The sequence below is a fragment of the Saccopteryx leptura genome, chromosome 6 (genome assembly GCF_036850995.1).
Source record: "Saccopteryx leptura isolate mSacLep1 chromosome 6, mSacLep1_pri_phased_curated, whole genome shotgun sequence".
Taxonomy (NCBI): Eukaryota; Metazoa; Chordata; class Mammalia; order Chiroptera; family Emballonuridae; genus Saccopteryx; species Saccopteryx leptura.
In genome coordinates this window covers 71087718-71107381 of record NC_089508.1, presented here as the reverse complement: position 1 = coordinate 71107381, position 19664 = coordinate 71087718, and the positions used below count along the sequence as shown (strand labels likewise).

The window sequence follows — 19664 nt, the reverse complement described above, 5'->3', positions numbered from 1 at the left end:
TATGGCCATTTTAACACTTGATTCCTCCAATCCATGAACATAGAATATTTTTCCATTTCATTGTGTCTTTTTCAATTTCTTTCAATAACATTTTGTAGTTTTCAGTATATAAATCCTTCACATTCTTTGTTAAGTTTACTCCTAGGCATTTTATTTATTTTTGTTGTTGTTGCAATCATAAAAGAAATTGCTTTTCTGAATTCTTTTCCTGAAGTTTCATCATTGGCATATAGAAAAGCAATAGACTTGTGTATATTGATTTTGTATCTTGCAACTTTACTAGGAAATCTCATGAAAAGAAAGAAAAGATACAAAGCAGCTATTTATAAATTTTTATTATTTTTTATATTTTATTGATTCATTTGAGAGGAAAAGAAAGAATCATTGATTTATTGTTTTACTCACTTGTGCATTTATTGGCTGATTCTTGTATATACCCTGACCAGGGACAGTACCTTCAACCTTGGTGCAACAGAACAACACTCTAACCCAATGGTCCCCAACATTTTTTTGGGCCATGGACCGGTTTAATGTCAGAAAATATTTTCACAGACCAGCGTAAAAACTGTGGTATTTTTAAATATAATTGTCGAACTTACAAGACAAGCATCAAGAGTGAGTCTTAGACGGATGTAACAGAGGGAATCTGGTCATTTCTAAAAAATAAAACATTGTTCAGACTTAAATATAAATAAAACAGAAATAATATGTTATTTATTCTTTCTCTGAGGACTGGTACCAAATGGCCCACGGACCAGTACTGGTCTGCGGCCCGGGGGTTGGGGACCACTGCTCTAACCAACTGAGCAACCCAACCAGGGCCTTAAATATTTAAATTTTTAAATGAAACAATATTTAAAGAACTGAAAGAAAATATGGCATTGACTCAATAGAAAATGCTATTTTAAAAAAACAGAAACTATAAAAAATAATAACTGTAAACAGCCAGAAAAGTATAAATGAAACAAAAATTCCTAGATAGGCTCCACAGTAGAACTGAGATGGCAGAAGAATCAGCAAACTTGAAGAGAGTTGATTAAAAATAATCCAATTTGAAAACAACATAATAAAGACTGAAGAAAAATGTACAAAGCATTATATACCTGTGGCACAACAGCAGGTCTATCAAGATACATGAGAATCCCAGAAGGAGAGGAGAATGAAAAAGGGGCAGAAAATAGTAATAGAAGGTAAATAGAAAAAAAAAAAACAAAACTTCTTAATTTGATATAAAATAGTAATCTACAAATCCCAGCAGCTCAACAAAGCCTCAGTAGGACAAACACAAACAAATGCATACTTAGACACACCATGCTCATTGTTTAAAGCCAAGGAGTGACGTCACGGAAATGGCGCCGTGAGCAGCACGTCCGACAGATCTCCCCAAAATCACAACAAATTTATCAACTAGAAACAGGAAAATTTATCCTCGGAGCATTCCGGAGTTCCACACAAACTGAAAGCGAAAGGACTGTTATCACTTGAATCTGAGAGACGAGGGTGTGGAGGAAGCTACCGCAGGGACGTTCATTCAAGCCGCGAGGGAGTGCCTGTGTGCTATCAACAAGACCACCCTCAGATGCCAATAAGAAAGAGGAAATCGAATATTATGGATACAAAAGAAAGAGAGGTAACACAAATAGATGTGGAAAAATCTATGGAGAAAAGACTTAACATATTGGAAGCCTTGGAGCTAAATGACAGAGAATTTAAAATAGAAATCTTAAAAATACTCAGAAATATACAAGAAAACACAGAAAGGCAATATAGGGAGATCAGAAAACAACTCAATGAACACAAAGAATATATTACCAAGGAAATTGAAACTATAAAAACAAATCAAACAGAAATGAAAAACTCAATTCACGAGCTGAAAAACGAGGTAACAAGCTTAGCTAGCAGAACAGCCCAGATTGAAGATAGGATTAGTGAAATAGAAGACAAACAACTTGAGGCACAACAGAGAGACGAAGAAAGAGACTCAAAAATAATAAAATCGAGAAAGCCCTACAGTAATTGTCTGACTCCATCAGAAAGAATAACATAAGAATAATAGGTATATCAGAGGGAGAAGAGAAAGAAAATGGAATGGAGAATATACTCAAACAAATAATAGACGAGAACTTCCCAAGCCTGTGGAAAGAACTAAAGCCTCAAATTCAAGAAGCAAACAGAACACCGAGTTTTCTTAACCCCAACAAACCCACTCCAAGGCACATCATAATAAAGATGACACAAACCAATGACAAAGAAAAAATTCTCAAGGCAGCCAGGGAAAAGAAGAGTACAACATATAAAGGAAGGCCTATTAGATTATCATCAGATTTCTCAGCAGAAACTCTACAAGCTAGAAGAGAGTGGACCCCAATATTTAAAGCCCTGAAAGAGAGGAACTTTCAGCCAAGAACACTATACCCATCAAAGCTATCCTTCAAGTATGAAGGAGATATAAAAACATTCACAAATACAGAAAAGATGAGAGAATTTATCAACAGAAAGCCCCCACTCCAGGAAATACTAAAGGGGGTTTTCCAACCAGATTCAAAGAACAAAAGAGAACAACACCACAAGTAACAGCTCCACCAAGAACACAATAAAACCAAACTTAAACTGTGACAACAAAGGAAAAAAAGGGGGGAGAGGATGGAGATTAACAGTAGCAAAGGACGATGAAGTGCAGAAATACTTATAAGATAGGGTACTACAATGAATATGGTAGGTACCCTTTTCATTACTTAATGGTAACCACCCTAGAAAAAACCACCACAAAAACACTTGACTTAAAAAAGGTAGCAACAGAGGAAAGAAGTATGGAACACAAACAAACAAAAACAAATGATAGAAAAACAAAAGAGAAGAATCAAACTAGATACAAAACTAACAGAAAGCAATTTATAAAATGGCAGTAGGGAACCCACAAGTGTCAATAATTACACTAAATGTAAATGGATTAAACTTACCAATAAAAAGACACAGAGTAGCAGAATGGATTAAAAAAGAAAATCCAACTATATGCTGCCTACAAGAAACACATCTAAGCAACAAGGATAAAAACAAATTCAAAGTGAAAGGCTGGAAAACAATACTCCAAGCAAACAACACCCAAAAAAAGCAGGTGTAGCAATACTCATATCTGATAATGCTGACTACAAGACAGAAAAAGTACTCAGAGACAAAAATGGTCATTTCATAATGATTAAGGGGACACTGAATCAAGAAGACATAACAATCCTTAATATATATGCACCAAACCAAGGAGCACCAAAATATATAAGACAGCTACTTATTGACCTTAAAACAAAAACTAACAAAAATACAATCATACTTGGAGACCTCAATACTCCGCTGACGGCTCTAGATCGGTCATCCAAACAGAGAATCAATAAAGAGATAGTGGCCTTAAACGAAATACTAGAACACCTGGATATGATAGACATCTACAGGACACTTCATCACAAAGCGACAGAGTATACATTTTTCTCTAGTGTACATGGAACATTCTCAAGAATTGACCATATGTTGGGCCACAAAGACAATATCAGCAAATTTAGAAAAATTGAAATTGTACCAAGCATATTTTCTGATCATAAAGCCTTGAAACTAGAATTCAACTGCAAAAAAGAGGGGGAAAAACCCACAAAAATGTGGAAACTAAACAACATACTTCTAAAAAATGAATGGGTCAAAGAAGAAATAAGCGCAGAGATCAAAAGATATATACAGACAAATGAAAATGAAAATACGACATATCAGAATCTCTGGGATGCAGCAAAAGCAGTAATAAGAGGAACGTTCATATCACTTCAGGCCTATATGAACAAACAAGAGAGAGCCGAAGTAAACCACTTAACTTCACACCTTAAGGAACTAGAAAAAGAAGAACAAAGACAACCCAAAACCAGCCGAAGAAAGGAGATAATAAAAATCAGAGCAGAAATAAACGAAATAGAGAACAGAAAAACTATAGAAAAAATCAATAAAACAAGGAGCTGGTTCTTTGAAAAGATCAACAAAATTGACAAACCCTTGGCAAGACTCACCAAGGAAAAAAGGCACAGGACTCAAATAAATAAAATCCAAAATGAAAGAGGAGAGATCACCACAGACATCATAGATATACAAAGAATTATTGTAGAATACTATGAAAAATTATATGCCACCAAATACAACAATCTAGAAGAAATGGATAAATTCCTAGAACAATACAACCTTCCTAGACTGAGTCATGAAGAAGCAGAAAGCCTAAACAGACCAATCAGCAGGGAGGAAATAGAAAAAACTATTAAAAACCTCCCCAAAAATAAAAGTCCAGGCCCAGACGGTTATACTAGTGAATTCTATCAAACATTCAAAGAAGACTTGGTTCCTATTCTACTCAAAGTCTTCCAAAAAATTGAAGAAGAAGCAATACTTCCAAACACATTTTATGAGGCCAACATAACCCTCATACCAAAACCAGGCAAGGATGGCACAAAGAAAGAAAACTACAGACCAATATCTCTAATGAATACAGATGCTAAAATTCTAAACAAAATACTGGCAAACCGAATACAACAACATATTAAAAAAATAATACATCATGATCAAGTGGGATTCATCCCAGAATCTCAAGGATGGTTCAACATACGTAAAACAGTTAATGTAATACACCATATCAACAAAACAAAGAACAAAAACCACATGATCTTATCAATAGATGCAGAAAAGGCTTTTGATAAAATACAACACAATTTTATGTTTAAGATTCTCAACAAAATGGGTATAGAAGGAAAATATCTCAACATGATAAAGGCCATATATGATAAACCATCAGCCAACATCATTTTAAACGGCATAAAACTGAGGACTTTCTACCTTAAATCAGGAACAAGACAGGGTTGTCCACTCTCTCCACTCTTATTTAACATGGTGCTAGAAGTTCTGGCCAGAGCAATCAGACAAGACAAAGAAATAAAAGGCATCCATATCGGAAAAGAAGAAGTAAAGGTATCACTTTTTGCTGATGATATGATCCTATACATCGAAAACCCGAAGGACTCCACAAAAAGATTATTAGAAACAATAAACCAATACAGTAAGGTCGCAGGATACAAAATTAACATACAAAAGTCCATAGCCTTTCTATATGCCAACAATGAAATATTAGAAAACGAACTCAAAAAAATAATCCCCTTCACGATTGCAACAAAAAAAATAAAATACCTAGGAATAAACATAACAAAGAATGTAAAGGACGTATATAATGAAAATTACAAAGCATTGTTAAGGGAAATCGAAAAAGATACAATGAGATGGAAAAATATTCCTTGTTCTTGGATAGGAAGAATAAATATAATCAAAATGGCCATATTACCCAAAGCAATATACGAATTTAATGCAATTCCCATCAAAATCCCTATGAGATTTTTTAAAGAAATGGAACAAAAAATCATCAGATTTATATGGAACTATAAAAAACCCTGAATAGCCAAAACAATCCTAAGGAAAAAGAATGAAGCTGGGGGCATTACAATACCTGACTTTAAACTATATTATAGGGCCACGATAATCAAAACAGCATGGTATTGGCAGAAAAATAGACACTCAGACCAATGGAACAGAATAGAAAGCCCAGAAATAAAACCACATATATATGGTCAAATAATCTTTGATAAAGGGGCCAACAACATACAATGGAGAAAAGAAAGCCTCTTCAACAAATGGTGTTGGGAAAACTGGAAAGCCACATGCAAAAGAATGAAACTCGACTACAGCCTGTCCCCGTGTACTAAAATTAATTCAAAATGGATCAAAGACCTAAATATAAGACCTGAAACAATAAAGTACATAGAAGAAGACATAGGTACTAAACTCATGGACCTGGGTTTTAAAGAACATTTTATGAACTTGACTCCAATGGCAAGAGAAGTGAAGGCAAAGATAAATGAATGGGACTACATCAGAATAAAAAGTTTTTGCTCAGCAAGAGAAACTGATATAAAAATAAACAGACAGTCAACTAAATGGGAACTGATATTTTCAAACAACAGCTCAGATAAGGGCTTAATATCCAAAATTTACAAAGAACTCATAAAACTCAACAACAAACAAACAAACAATCCAATAAAAAAATGGGAAGAGGACATGAATAGACACTTCTCCCAGGAAGAGATACAAATGGCCAACAGATATATGAAAAGATGCTCAGCTTCATTAGTTATTAGGGAAATGCAAATCAAAACTACAATGAGATACCACCTCACCCGTTAGATTAGCTATTATCAACAAGACGGGTAATAGCAAATGTTGGAGAGGCTGTGGAGAAAAAGGAACCCTCATTCACTGTTGGTGGGACTGTAAAGTAGTACAACCATTATGGAGGAAAGTATGGTGGTTCCTCAAAAAACTGCAAATAGAACTACCTTATGACCCAGCAATCCCTCTACTGGGTATATACCCCAAAACCTCAGAAACATTGATACGTAAAGACACATGTAGCCCCATGTTCATTGCAGCACTGTTCACAGTGGCCAAGACATGGAAACAACCAAAAAGCCCTTCAATAGAAGACTGGATAAAGAAGATGTGGCACATATACACTATGGAATACTACTCAGCCATAAGAAATGATGACATCAGATCATTTACAGCAAAATGGTGGGATCTTGATAACATTATAAGGAGTGAAATAAGTAAATCAGAAAAAAACAAGAACTACATGATTCCATACATTGGTGGAACATAAAAATGAGACTAAGAGACATGGACAAGAGTGTGGTGGTTACCAGGGGTGGGGGGAGGGAGGACAGGGGGAGAGTTAGGGGGAGGGGGAGGGGCACAGAGAACTAGATAGAGGGTGGCGAAGGACAATCTGACTTCGGGCGAGGGGTATGCAACATAATTTAATGACAAAATAACCTAGACATGTTTTCTTTGAATATATGTACCCTGATTTATTAATGTCATCCCATTACCATTAATAAAAATTTATTTAAAAAAAAAAAAAAAAGCCAAAAGGAAAATCTTAGAAACAATAGGAGAAAAAGAACTCATCACAAATAGGAGAATAAGATATTAGCTAATTTTTTATCAGAAACTATGATTACGATGAGGCAGGGAAACATATAATCAAAGTGCTTTAAAAAAAAAATTAACCAAGAATCTTAAACTGATCAAAGAGTCCTTTAAAATAAATTTGAAATATATTCTAAAATAAAGAATGAGATAATTTGTTGCTGACATATTTGTCTTACATGGAATATTAAAGTCATTCAGATGAAAGGAAATGACAACAGACTTGGTAACTTAAATCCAAGGGAAAAAAAAAATGAAGAGCAGCCAAAATGGTAAATATGTGGGTAATAAGAAAAGGACTGTGTGTGTGTGTGTGTGTACTCTTTATTTCTCTTAAATTCTTTAGAAGACATGATTGTATAAAGAATGAATTATAACTGTACTGTTGTGTATGTGACAATATATAGATGCAATATTATGACAATAATAGCACAAAGGAAGCGCTCATTTTCAGGCTTATCTACATCTGGTCACCATTTAAGATGACACAGCTTTCCAAACTCCAGAGGTACAGTTCTGGGTTCTTGTTTTTAGAGATGATTAATTAGCAGCACAAGGATGATACACCTTGCCACCCATTCTCTCCCCGCCCCAGCCCTGTTAGCCTGGTTCTGGCTGGAAAATGTACTGAATCAACCCACTTATACAACCAATAATATGGCCGAGGGTGAGAGGTACGAGAAGCACTTGCATACACCTTTCATAGGCATCTCTAGGAATAAGGAAAAAAAAAACCCTCTAAAAAACAACAGTATTTAGGTGGTCCTTTCTTTCTTCATGGGGTAGAATTATAACCTTTACCCACTGCATTAACGTTAGTTAACTTCTACATTATAAATGAACATAAAAATCAAACAGTTTAGCCCTGGCCAGTTGGCTCAGCGGTAGAGCATTGGCCTGGCGTGCGGGGGGGACCCGGGTTCGAATCCCGGCCAGGGCACATAGGAGAAGCGCCCATTTGCTTCTCCACCCCCCCTTCCTCTCTGTCTCTCTCTTCCCCTCCCGCAGCCAAGGGAGCAAGGATGGCCCGGGCGCTGGGGATGGCTCCTTGGCCTCTGCCCCAGGCGCTAGAGTGGCTCTGGTCGCGACAGAGCGACCCCCGGAGGGGCAGAGTGTCACCCCTGGTGGGCGTGCCAGGTGGATCCCGGTCGGGCACATGCGGGAGTCTGTCTGACTGTCTCTCCCCGTTTCCAGCTTCAGAAAAATACAAAAAAAAAAAAAAAAATCAAACAGTTTAAAGTTTTTTTGCTTTATGAAAAGGCTTATTTCTATTTTTAAAAAGTAGTATTTTAGATAAAAGACTGTGAAAGCATAAAAGAGACAAAGAAAACTTCTGGGTGTCAACCAAAAAAATGTATGCTACTAATTTAAATGATAACACCAGAACACAACTACATATTTTGCAGCAATCCTTATAAAATCTCTTTTCTAATAATTGAAAGTGAGGATCAAAATTTTGAGTAGATACTTCCAGGAAAAGTATGTCTTGAGTAAGAATGTAGCCTCATTAAACATGGCCAATTTCAAAAATTAAACTTGGTTGATCATCCATACAAATCATCAGAGTTTACATTTTTTTCTGGATGAATTTCAAATATAATGTCAATATAACATTTCTATATTATGAATTACAAAATAATTCATAACAAGTCTATAGACCATATGCAAGTTTATTTAAATAATTTAACACTGCACAGAGAGCTAATTTATAAGTATAAAAATAGATAGTTTAGCAACCACATATAAACACCACATGGAAATGGATTATACAGACTCTATCAGGCCTTTGGAAGAGTAAGACAACATCAGTATCTCAAGTAATTTTATAAGAATATTTTACTCATATGACAGATGTTATTAAAACATCTCAAAATAGGCAGAGACCACAAACTTTTCAGTATGAAGTTTACTCTTCCAGTTTTCTTGTCAATATATTCTTCTTAAATACTGTACAACAATTAGTCAATATTGACAAAGGGGCTATCAAAGCCACTGTCCTGTTGGCTAGAGAGAGGAGCAACTAGTTTTCTGGAAGGCTGCGGATACACTGATGATGGGTCTGCACTGCTCAGTTTTCTGATGGTTTCTTCTGATAGGTCTGGAACGAGACCACTCTGACATTTCATTGGTTGGCAATTCTTACTAGTTTTTTCTTTATTTGAAAGACAATTCGATGCTAAACACTGTTTCAAATTCCCAGTGTCAGCTAGCGTATCCCGAGTTTCCTGTGGCCCACCATGTAGAAATGACACGTCCTGGCTGCTGCAGGGTGAGGGGGCACTGCTGGAATGCCATCCCAGGGAGTCACGGGAGTCCCCGCCATCCTTCACGGGAGCGTCCTCAATACCCAAACGTTCACTTTGCTCAGATGCAGCATTTTCACTTCCCATTCGTGGGATACACCTGTATACTTTTAACCCAAGTCCTTCATTAGGACCTCGACAAGTTATGTGTGTGGATGCGGATTCAGAAACACTAGGGCCATTTCTAGGTGAGGGTTTCTTTCGGAAGGTTCCCGGGAAGGCGTCTTGAGCCAAATGCAGACATGACACAGAGCCAGTGTCACTGATGGGGTTTTTCTTCTGCTGCAAACCAAAGTTGCTTTCACCTTCACAAGGGACAAACTCAGGAGAAGCATTCCTTGGCAAAATGTCTAGATGTTTGTGAGTGTTATCCCCAAACTGAAAGTCTGAATGGGACCCTTTGGGACCCGTGTGCTGTACATCCCCGCGCTCCGCACCCTCCAACCTCCTCCGTAAGTCACAAGCAGCCCTCCTCTTAGGAACCCGGTCACGTGTACTTCCGGGGCTAGTTTTCATACTGTTTGACTTGCTTTCCATGTGAAATGGCGTATTCTGATTCACATCATTCCTTTTTGAATTTTCACCACCAACGATCTCTGAAGTCAGAGGCAGCACTACAATGTACAAGGGAACACAAAATTAGGAAAAAAATTAACATTGAAAAAAAACATTACATTTTTACATATTCCCAAAGAGGGCATATTTATTTTAGTCATTCTCAAAGAAAATACATGAATGCTGAACATTTAAAAATAATCTTTTACAGACTAGCCAGTGGTGGCACAGTGGATAAAGTATCCACATGGGATCCTGAGGTCCCAGGTTAGAAACCCTGAGGTTGCCACCTAGAGTGCAGGCACACCAGCTTGAAACTGGGGTCACCAGCTTGAGTGTGGGGTCATCGACATGATCCCATGCCCACTGTCTTGAGCCCAAAGGTCGCTAGCTTGAGTAAGGGTCACTGGCTGAAACACCACCACCCCGCTCCCGGTCACGGCACGGATGAGAAACAAGCAATGAACAACTAAAGTGCCACAACTAAAAAAACCTTTTACACATATCCATTAGATAAAGCTAGGTAATTTTGTTATTGAAATCTGATTACTTACTATTGCTATCCACCTGATCTATTATTTTCTGCAATGGATGTTAGAGCATTTGAAGAGCCAACTGCAACATTTCCAATCCTGTTCTGATGTCAAATAATGGAGTTTCTGACGAAAGTATACTGGAACTAACCCACTAACCAACACTTATGCCCATGTACACAACAGAAGCTAACTGGAGTCTCCGATTCAATTAGCTAAGACATTAATTCTGATCAGAGGCAAAGCAGCCACACAGCATAGAATCAGAGGCATCACATCTCAGAACAGTGCACCTTGCTCCCACAGTCCATGAAAAGGGTTTGTTTCAAATCTGGAAAACTCTCTTCTCATTCTATGCCACTGCCCTTTTCCAACCAAAGCTGACATTACCATTCTAAAATTTACATAAGTAATCTTTATGCTTCTATATGAAGAACGTTTACCAATCTCACTCATGATTCCTGAACAATCTCTGCTTGGAGCTTTCTAGAAGTCTAGAACATTTCCCCACAGATATGTTCAAAATCCCCCCAATGTCCCAATGTCGGAGTTTACCAATGTTTTCATTGGTATATATTTTCATCAGCTTTTGCTTTCCACATTCTAAAGCTATTTATTTTTTAATGTAGAGAAACAAACCATTTATACAGCTTCTTGGGAGGCTGTTCCTTTACCATGAACTTTGGTCTCTTTTAATGCTAACTCTGTATCTACCTAATATTGCATTTAACTCCATAATTTAGCTAATATCCACACTGCATTTGCTTGGTACGTCCCCCTCCATCTTTTTATTTTGAATTCTGGATGTTTTTCCTGTAAAAATAATATACGTCTGGATTTTTATAAAACTGCTTAAAAGTTATGGACTCTTAATGAGTAAGTTTAGCTATTCATACTTAGTGCAATTGCTGGTATTTCTTTTCTTTTTTTTTTTACAGAGACAGAGAGAGAGAGTCAGAGAGAGGGACAGACAGAAACGGAGAGAGACGAGAAGCATCAATCACTAGTCTTTTGTTGCGACACCTTAGTTGTTCATTGATTGCTTTCTCATATGTGCCTTGACCGTGGGCCTTCAGCAGACCGAGTAACCCCTTGCTCAAGCCAGTGACATTGGGTCCAAGCTGGTGAGCTTTGCTCAAACCAGATGAGCCCGCACTCAAGCTGGCAACCTCGGGGTCTCAAACCTGGGTCCTCCGCATCCCAGTCCGATGCTCTATCCACTGTATCACTGCCTGGTCAGGCCAATTGCTGGTATTTCAACCAATTATTATTTTCTACTTACCCATACTTTCTAGTTGGATTTTTTCTCTTCTTGGTTTGGTTAGATTGAAAACATTTTCCTCTAAGTTTTTGCCCTACCAGCTTGAAAGTTATATACTCTATTGCTCTATTGGTTGTTCTTAAATTTCAGTAACATACTAGTTAGGCCTGTATTTTCCTAGAAATGGCTAGAGTTATAAGTATCCATGTTCTCTCCTTGAATATAGTAAAAATCTTAGCATACTGTTAGTTTCTCCTACAGCATCCTCTTACATTTCTCTGAGAACACTATACTTTTCTAACATGTTTAGGTCCTGTCATTTGTCATATGAATTCCATTTCCTTAGGTATAAGTTCTGCTTTTGTTTTGTTTAAAGTATAGTGTCTTTTTTCATGGTGCTGGCCTTTGATAAATATATAATGATCCTCAACTGAATGCCTATCTTTTCAAAGTCCTGAATACGCACGCTGTTTGCGCTGTTTGAAGGAGTTGAGAGTGGGCTGGGAAGAAATGAGCGGCAGGGCAGAAAGACCCAGAAGCTGGTGCTCTGGGCACTTGGCTCTCAGTCCTCCCCTTGGTGTGGAGCCACCTGGAGCTCCCAGCCTCTGCGTTCCTGTTCTCTTACCAGCCCAATATCGGGGTTGGCAAAGGGGGAGGAGGAGAAATAAACAGGGCGACCTCACTGGTTACCACAGTTCTAGAACACCAACTGATGACCCTGTTGTACGCCCGAGGCTACTTCTCCTGGGACACACCACCCTCGCCTGTGGAGCAGCTTTGATATTGCTTCAACCTGCCACCTTCTGGCAGTTTTGAACTGAGGTTCCCATGCTCCATCTCATACTGTCTTCTTTCTTTCTTCTACTTTCTTTCAGGATTTCTGATGGTTTCTGGTCTGTCGATTATAGCTTTGGTAAGCCCGGTTATAATTTCTTCTTTTTCTCTTTTTATAGTTGTTTACAATCTTTTCTACCACTTCTTAGGATAGAAACCACAGTCGGAAGCTGATGGGTTTGCGCATTGTGCCTACTTGAACTAGAAACAACACTCCTTTTTTGTTCATTTTCAGTTTAAGTAAAATACACGTACATCTTTATAAATTGTCTTTCACTCCTTCCATTTCCTGCCCTTTTTTTATGTTAAATATATTAAATATCTTTAAAAAAAAAAGGAGAGAAAAACCCTTCAAGTGACTCATTTTGACATACCTGACTCTGTAGTTTTGCTCTGGGATTTATTAGAAATAGGTGTTTCCAGCAATTTAGCCATTGTAGCAAGTTTGCTAGCAGCATTCATAATCTTTTTCTCAGCTCTGTGGAAATTTCAGAATATTCAATTAATATAGTTTAACGGAAAAAAATTGTTTCCTTAGCCCCAGGATGTCTGTTGTCTCTGCTAACATTTAGGGTAGCACAGCCTTGAAGCCTCTTAAGCCCAAATGGTTGATTATGTAGAAATAGTTATGGTGTGGTTAAGGAAAATGCTTAGAAAAAGACAACATGCCGTCATGGTGCTCTAAGGACACACTGTTTGTTCAGACTAAACTCACCCTTCCTGTTTTCCATTATCCTGCAAGATCTGTTGGAGGCAAGTCAAATAGTATCTGCGCATCTTTCGGGCAGTGTCTTGACGCTCTCGCAATACCTCTGCTTTGAGCATTTCCGCAGCTCTCTCCTTGCTCTCCTGAATGTAACGGAGCATATCACCTAGCGGGCGAGGGATGAGGAGGGGGTGGTGGAGAAATCCCCACAGAGGCATGTTTATTACCACTTCTTCAACGACAGGAGAGGCAGACTTCAGACCAATTTTCTAAGAGATGAATTGATTACAGGTATAAATTTAAATACTATACTTTTCCATAAAACGGAATGTTTCAGATCATTGTTTTGATAGACGTAAAAGAGAAGGAATCTAAGAGTCCTTTTAGCATGATGACAGCCACATATATGGTAAGGAAACATAGTATATTCCCTAAGGAAATTCTGTCATATTCTAAAACACCGAAGTAAGAAAACACCATAACTACAGGGTGGGGCAAACGTAGGTTTACAGTTGTTCAGGTGAAAAATGCAATAATTATGTACTCACAACTGTAAACCTACCTTTGCCCCACTCTGTATGAGGCTCAGAATTGTATACATTTTAGTTGTATATTATGTCCAATTAAAAGAAGAGAAAAAAGAAATATATAGAAAAGGGGGAGCCAGAAAGAAGAGACAGCAGATACAGAAAGAGAGAAGGAGGCAAACTGAGCTGAAAAGACTCCTACTCTTCTGTTTACTTGTGCTCTGAAAACCCATTTCATTACATACGTTTTCAACTCTTTCAGCACCACTTATGAGTATCCAGCTAAGTGTAATCTGGCCATCCATGAGAGAGGTGACAAAATGTAGGGAAAGGAATGAGACTTATGCTGCCTTCTGAAACTTACAGTAAAATAGTTCACAAGCTTTCAAAATCTCTTTCTATCTCTAACTCAACATGCTTTGATTGGGACTACCATTAGCTAAAGTTGACACTTTTGCCAAGTCCATGCCTACTTCCTACATCTAGAATACCACCAGCCCTTTAATATTAAGGATTCCAATTCACAGAGGAAACTCGCTCTTAATATCAGTAACCTTTTCCTGAAAATCAGATGTTCTCTGCAAAATTACTAACTGGTAAACTATTTTTCATTATTTAAAGTGGGAAAAATTAAAATGAATTACATGGCAACACAAAATCTCCAATCAATTTCTAAAATGTAAAACACACACACACACACACACACACACACACACACACACACACACACACACACTATTAGAAAAAAAAAATGCTTAAAATTTCACTCCCCAGACCTGGCCAGTTGATTTAGGGGTAGAGCGTCGGCCTGGGATAAGGAAGTCCCAGGTTCGATTCTCAGTAAGGGCACACAGGAGAAGCAACCATCTACTTCTCCATCCTTCTCTGCCTCTCTGCCCTTCCGGCAACCATGGCTCGGATAAGCAAATTGGCCTCAGACACTAAGGATGGCTCCATGGCCTCGCCTCAGGCACTAAAATAGCTTGGCTGCCGAGCAATGGAGCAGTGGCCCCAGATGGGCAGAACATCAGCCTCAGACAGGAGTTGCCAGTTGGATCCCAGACAGGACACATACAGGAGTCTGTCTCTGTTTCCCTACTTCTCACTTGATTAAAAAAAATTTCACTTCCCTATTAATATGAATGCTAACAAAAAATTGCCTTGTTTGTAGTAACAGGGCCTTTGTTAGCACAAGCAACAACTGAGAAGCAAATCCTCTTAACTGATACTAAATGTACTTTTCAAACATCCACTCATGATTCTGAGGATCTACCAATTATACACATGGGAACTTGAGACCTGTTTCACTTGTTTGGTTAAAAATGAATGCAATTTTAGGAGGTAAATATACATTTCTTTTATATAAACGTTAGTTATTATTCTGGGACACACATACATTCTCTGCAGCATTTGAAAACCAGGAGGTATTCTACAAGGAAACATAGCCAAAGAAATGCTCTGCAGGCAGGGCAGGCTGTGCCACCACTACTGCAAAGGACTCGCTAAATAAATGTATGTCTATGACTTTCCATTGTCAAACTAATGACAAGAGAACCACTCCTAACTAAATCTGCTTTCCATGGTCTTTCAAAGTTTATAGGAGGGGGGAAAAATAACTGCTAATTTAAAACTCATATGACATTTTCTTTGCTACCAGGAAACTTATAAGATTATGAAATGTTTAGTTTAATATCAATGTCCAAAAAAGAAACAGGATAATCAACAATATAAAAATAACTCTATCCTCATGTCACTTCCAAAAGATAATTACTTGGACAAAATGACCCATTAGTGTTTAATTAGGAATGGTATCATAATCTCTCATATAAGCTGGTAAGAGTCTAGAACAAGGTAGATTGAAAAATTCCCCCAAATTATTACTGCTAGTAACAAGGCCCAAACAACCTTAAAATCTTGGCGATCTCTTTAGGGACTTACGCTTGATTTTTTTTACTGCTTTAATGTACAGCCCACGAAGCTCTTCCAAGGCCTCCTGACTGCATGGCAGGTAAGCATTATCAATGGCCCCTTCTGACAGTGACCTAAAAACAAAAGATTGCAAAAACATAGACTGCAAGTAAAAAATTTCATTTGAAAAAAATCTGTCTCTTTCTATATTCCAATAAAATAAACTGAAATGTGCTTAAAAATTCACATATGAGAATTTTTATTATGTAGTTATTTAAAATATGAGAAAAATAAAAACAATTTAAATGTTATGGTTACTTAAATAAGTCATGATAAATCCACATGATGAAAATCTATGCAGCTACTGAAAAGCATATCATAGACTATATAATGAGTGGGGAAATGATTATCTTGAAATGTTAATAAAAGGTTACAAAATAGCTCATACAATGTTCTCCATTTTTTTAAAACATGTTTACATGGTGTGTGTTATATAAAGGGGCTTAAATGATATAAAACAATAGGTTGACAGAGAGTATGTCCTAGGGATAGGATTCTGGAATATTTTCTTTTTATACTTTATGCCATACAGTCATGCACCACTTAACGACTGGGCTACATTGTGGAAAATGTGTCATTAACCTATTTTTGCCTGTGGAAAATGTGTCATTAACCTATTTTTGCCATTGTGGGAACATCATAGAGTGTACTTACACAAACCTAGATGGTACAGCCTACTACACACCTAGGCTCTATGGTATAGTAGCCTGTTGCTCCTGGCCTACAAGCCTGTGCACATGTCACTATACAAAACAACACAAGATTAAATTGAGCACAAGAGAAAATGATGCAATCATGAAACACAGTAAACATAAACCAGTAACATAGTTATCGTTATCAGGTATTATGCACTGTACATAACTGTATGTTATACATTATACAACTCAGTAGGCTTGCTCACACCAGCATCTCCACAAACACATGAATAATGTGTTGCAATTCAACAGCTACGCAGTCGCTAGAAATTGGGATCGTTCAGCTCCATTATAATCTTATAGGACTACCGTCGTATATGAAGTCCATTATTAACCAAAATGTTGCTATTCAGCACAGGACTATATAACAATAGCAATAATTGATGTTCTTGGTATAATATTATTGATATGATTGATATAAAAAATTTGAAGATACTTAGAAATAAGGAAATTCTTTAAAACAGTAATGGCATACCTTGGTGGTATTTTACAAAGTGTTCTCAGTTCTTCCAATTTACTCTTCATGTCATTGTTTTCTTCTATTAATTCTTCAACAACTTTACTATTTTCTTCTAAAAAAGAAGTTTATAGTATATTAATCAATTAATCTCTTTTTTTCCCCTCAGCATCCTGTTCCTGTAAGTTCCCAGCACAAATATGTACAGAGGAAACGGCAGGATTTCCAGGGGCTCCCCTGTGTCACCCCTGGATGAACCCGAACCCTGGATGAACATCCCTGATGAAGCCTAACCTGACCACTCCCTGTTATGTTTTCTCCGCACTTTCAATCTATGTTTCACCTTCATCTCGCTTTGGGTTTCAGGGTCACACGCCGCCCTGTAATAGGTTTCCAATCGTGTTATAGGCATGTGTTTCTTCTCTACTAACTCTGTGGAAACTATCAGGTTTTCTAAGTCCATTTTCCCCATGGATACTATACAATCTATGATCATATAAACGATCATTTAACAAGCACCTCAATACAAATTTTTTTTAAATTAAGCTTAAGTAGGGGTCATTTTCAGAAATTAAGGAAGATTTTTAATTCTTTGAATTTTTGAAATGAAGATGAGGAGACTCATGGACTCCATGAATTTCAGAGTCAGAGACACGGGCTGAAATGCTCTGAGCAAGTGGGACAAACTTAGGCAAATTACTTAAACTATCTGAACCTGAATTTTTCCATATGAAAAATGGGAATAGCATTACCTACTTTGAAGATTATAATAGAAATAAATTCACAGCACATTATCTAAGGCCTAGCAATAAGTGTGAACACAGCAGTTCATGTATCCTACTCTCAACCCTCTCAATATTTCCCAAAACTGGGGAATGATTTAACGTATTCCCCCTTGTGATTGACGTTAACTTGTATATTTTTAAACCACTCACTCTATCACTTTCCAATAAGTGCTATCAAGACAGTGAAAAGGGAATTTAAGAAACAAAAAAAAGCAACCACAATAGCAAAAATATTACCAACAGATGTACATTAAGACAAAGACTGAAATTAAACTATCAAATGACTTAAATTCTGACCCTGACCCTTTCATCAGCCCATTGTTTTGAGAGAAGTACAAACTTTCTTGGATTATTTCTAAATCCACAAATAAAGAAGATACCAGCCTGAAAAAAAGCATATGTAGAATAACAATTGTATGATCACAATGGATGGTGCTAAATATATATTATTTATAAATAATAATCCCATCCACTACCTGTTATTTTATTATAGAAAACAGATATTTTTGGTTTTCATCTAATTTTACAGTAGCTACATTGTGTCTACACCTACAGCTGGACAAATTAATTATATAGTGAAGCAATCACTATGGAAACTGGAATAGTTAAAAATTTTTCTCAAAATTCTTATATTTACTTGTCTAAAGTAATTACTATCTATTTTTAACAGACTTAGCAAGCAGTCGGTGGAAACAGACAGCTTCTCTTAGTTGACAGTATTTACAGAATGTGCTACAATGCCAGATTCTGTGCTAAGTGCTGGGACAGGATTTGGTCCTTGTCACCATCAAGTCTATACTCCAAAGGAGAATACAGATGCTCAATAATAATGATGATGAATGTTACAAAAATAACAGGCAGTGCGGGGAACGTCTAAGAGCAGAACCTAGTCAAGTTTGGGGTGGTGGGGATACTTCCCTAAGGAAGTGATGCACCGTGGGTAGATGCGGAGTTAGCCAGGCGATGTGACCAGGAAGGGAGGACAGATGTCTTGGTAAAGGGAGAGAGTGCAAAGAGGAACAGAGAAAAGAGACACGGAAATCCATACCCGGGCTCGATGACAGGGTAAGGGGCTGGGAAGGATGAGGCTGGTGAGGCAGGCGGGGCTGGCTGAGGCTGGATCATGAAGGGCCTTTCAGACTCTGTTCAGTGAAAGATTTCCATTTCATACTGAGGACCACATGCAGCCGCTGAAGGGCTTTAACAAGAGAGTGTGATGATCCGATCTACCTTTTTAAAAGGTTGCTCTAGCTGCCTGATGGAGATGGGAGAGGCAAGACTGCAAGCAGAAAGCTTCAGGAAGTGACTACTGTTGCCCAGGCCAGCAACAGTGGTGAATGCAGAAACAGAAAAGTAATCCATCCTCCTGGTTTTTTATGGATGATGCAATTATTTGGGACCAATGGATTCAGTCTTTCATTCGTTCAAACATTTACTATTGTCTGGTATGTGGTGGGCATCATGACAACAGAAGTGAACAAGACAACCATTCCTTATCCTCAGGGGACTTACAGATTGAAAGGGTATCAGGCAAGTAACCACAAAATTAAATACAGAATGGTAATAGAGGAGGAGCCAGGTGCTACGGAGCCCCACAGGAGAGGCCCGCCTAACCCTGGGGGCTCTGCCGCTAAGGCATCTTATCAGTTGACTCTTCAAGGATGACGAAGAGTTAGTCAAAAAGAATGAGACAGACAGTACGGGGCAGGACAGAGGGACATCGTCATATATAAGATCCAGCAGTAAAAGACCATTCCTGACCAGTTCAGGAATCTGAACTATTTGAAATGTAAAGACTACAGAGCATGAGCTATAAGTGAAAGGCAAGAGGGTGCATCCTCATAAGCCCAATAGCTTCTCTGTATAGAAAATGGCAGAGGATACCTGTTTTAATAATTTCCCTGAAAACACTGAAAAATGAACTAGCGGGAGGGCAGATCAGACCATATGCCTTTGTTCACGTCTTTTCCCTCTGCTAGAAGGCTGT

At 37.8% G+C, this 19664-nt stretch overlaps 1 protein-coding gene across 1 annotated transcript in view; it reads right to left on the bottom strand.

The window, feature by feature from the left end:
* Positions 1–8851: 8851 nt before the first annotated feature.
* Positions 8852–19664, bottom strand: part of CEP152 (centrosomal protein 152) — a 112275-nt gene continuing 101462 nt past the window's right edge. The window contains exons 23-27 of the mRNA XM_066344297.1: positions 16911–17007; positions 15711–15814; positions 13255–13411; positions 12914–13017; positions 8852–9970 (exon numbers count right to left, since the gene is read on the bottom strand). Of these exons, the coding sequence (XP_066200394.1) occupies positions 9012–9970; positions 12914–13017; positions 13255–13411; positions 15711–15814; positions 16911–17007 (1421 nt within the window). The 3' untranslated portion in view covers positions 8852–9011. The remainder of the gene's footprint in view (positions 9971–12913; positions 13018–13254; positions 13412–15710; positions 15815–16910; positions 17008–19664) is intronic.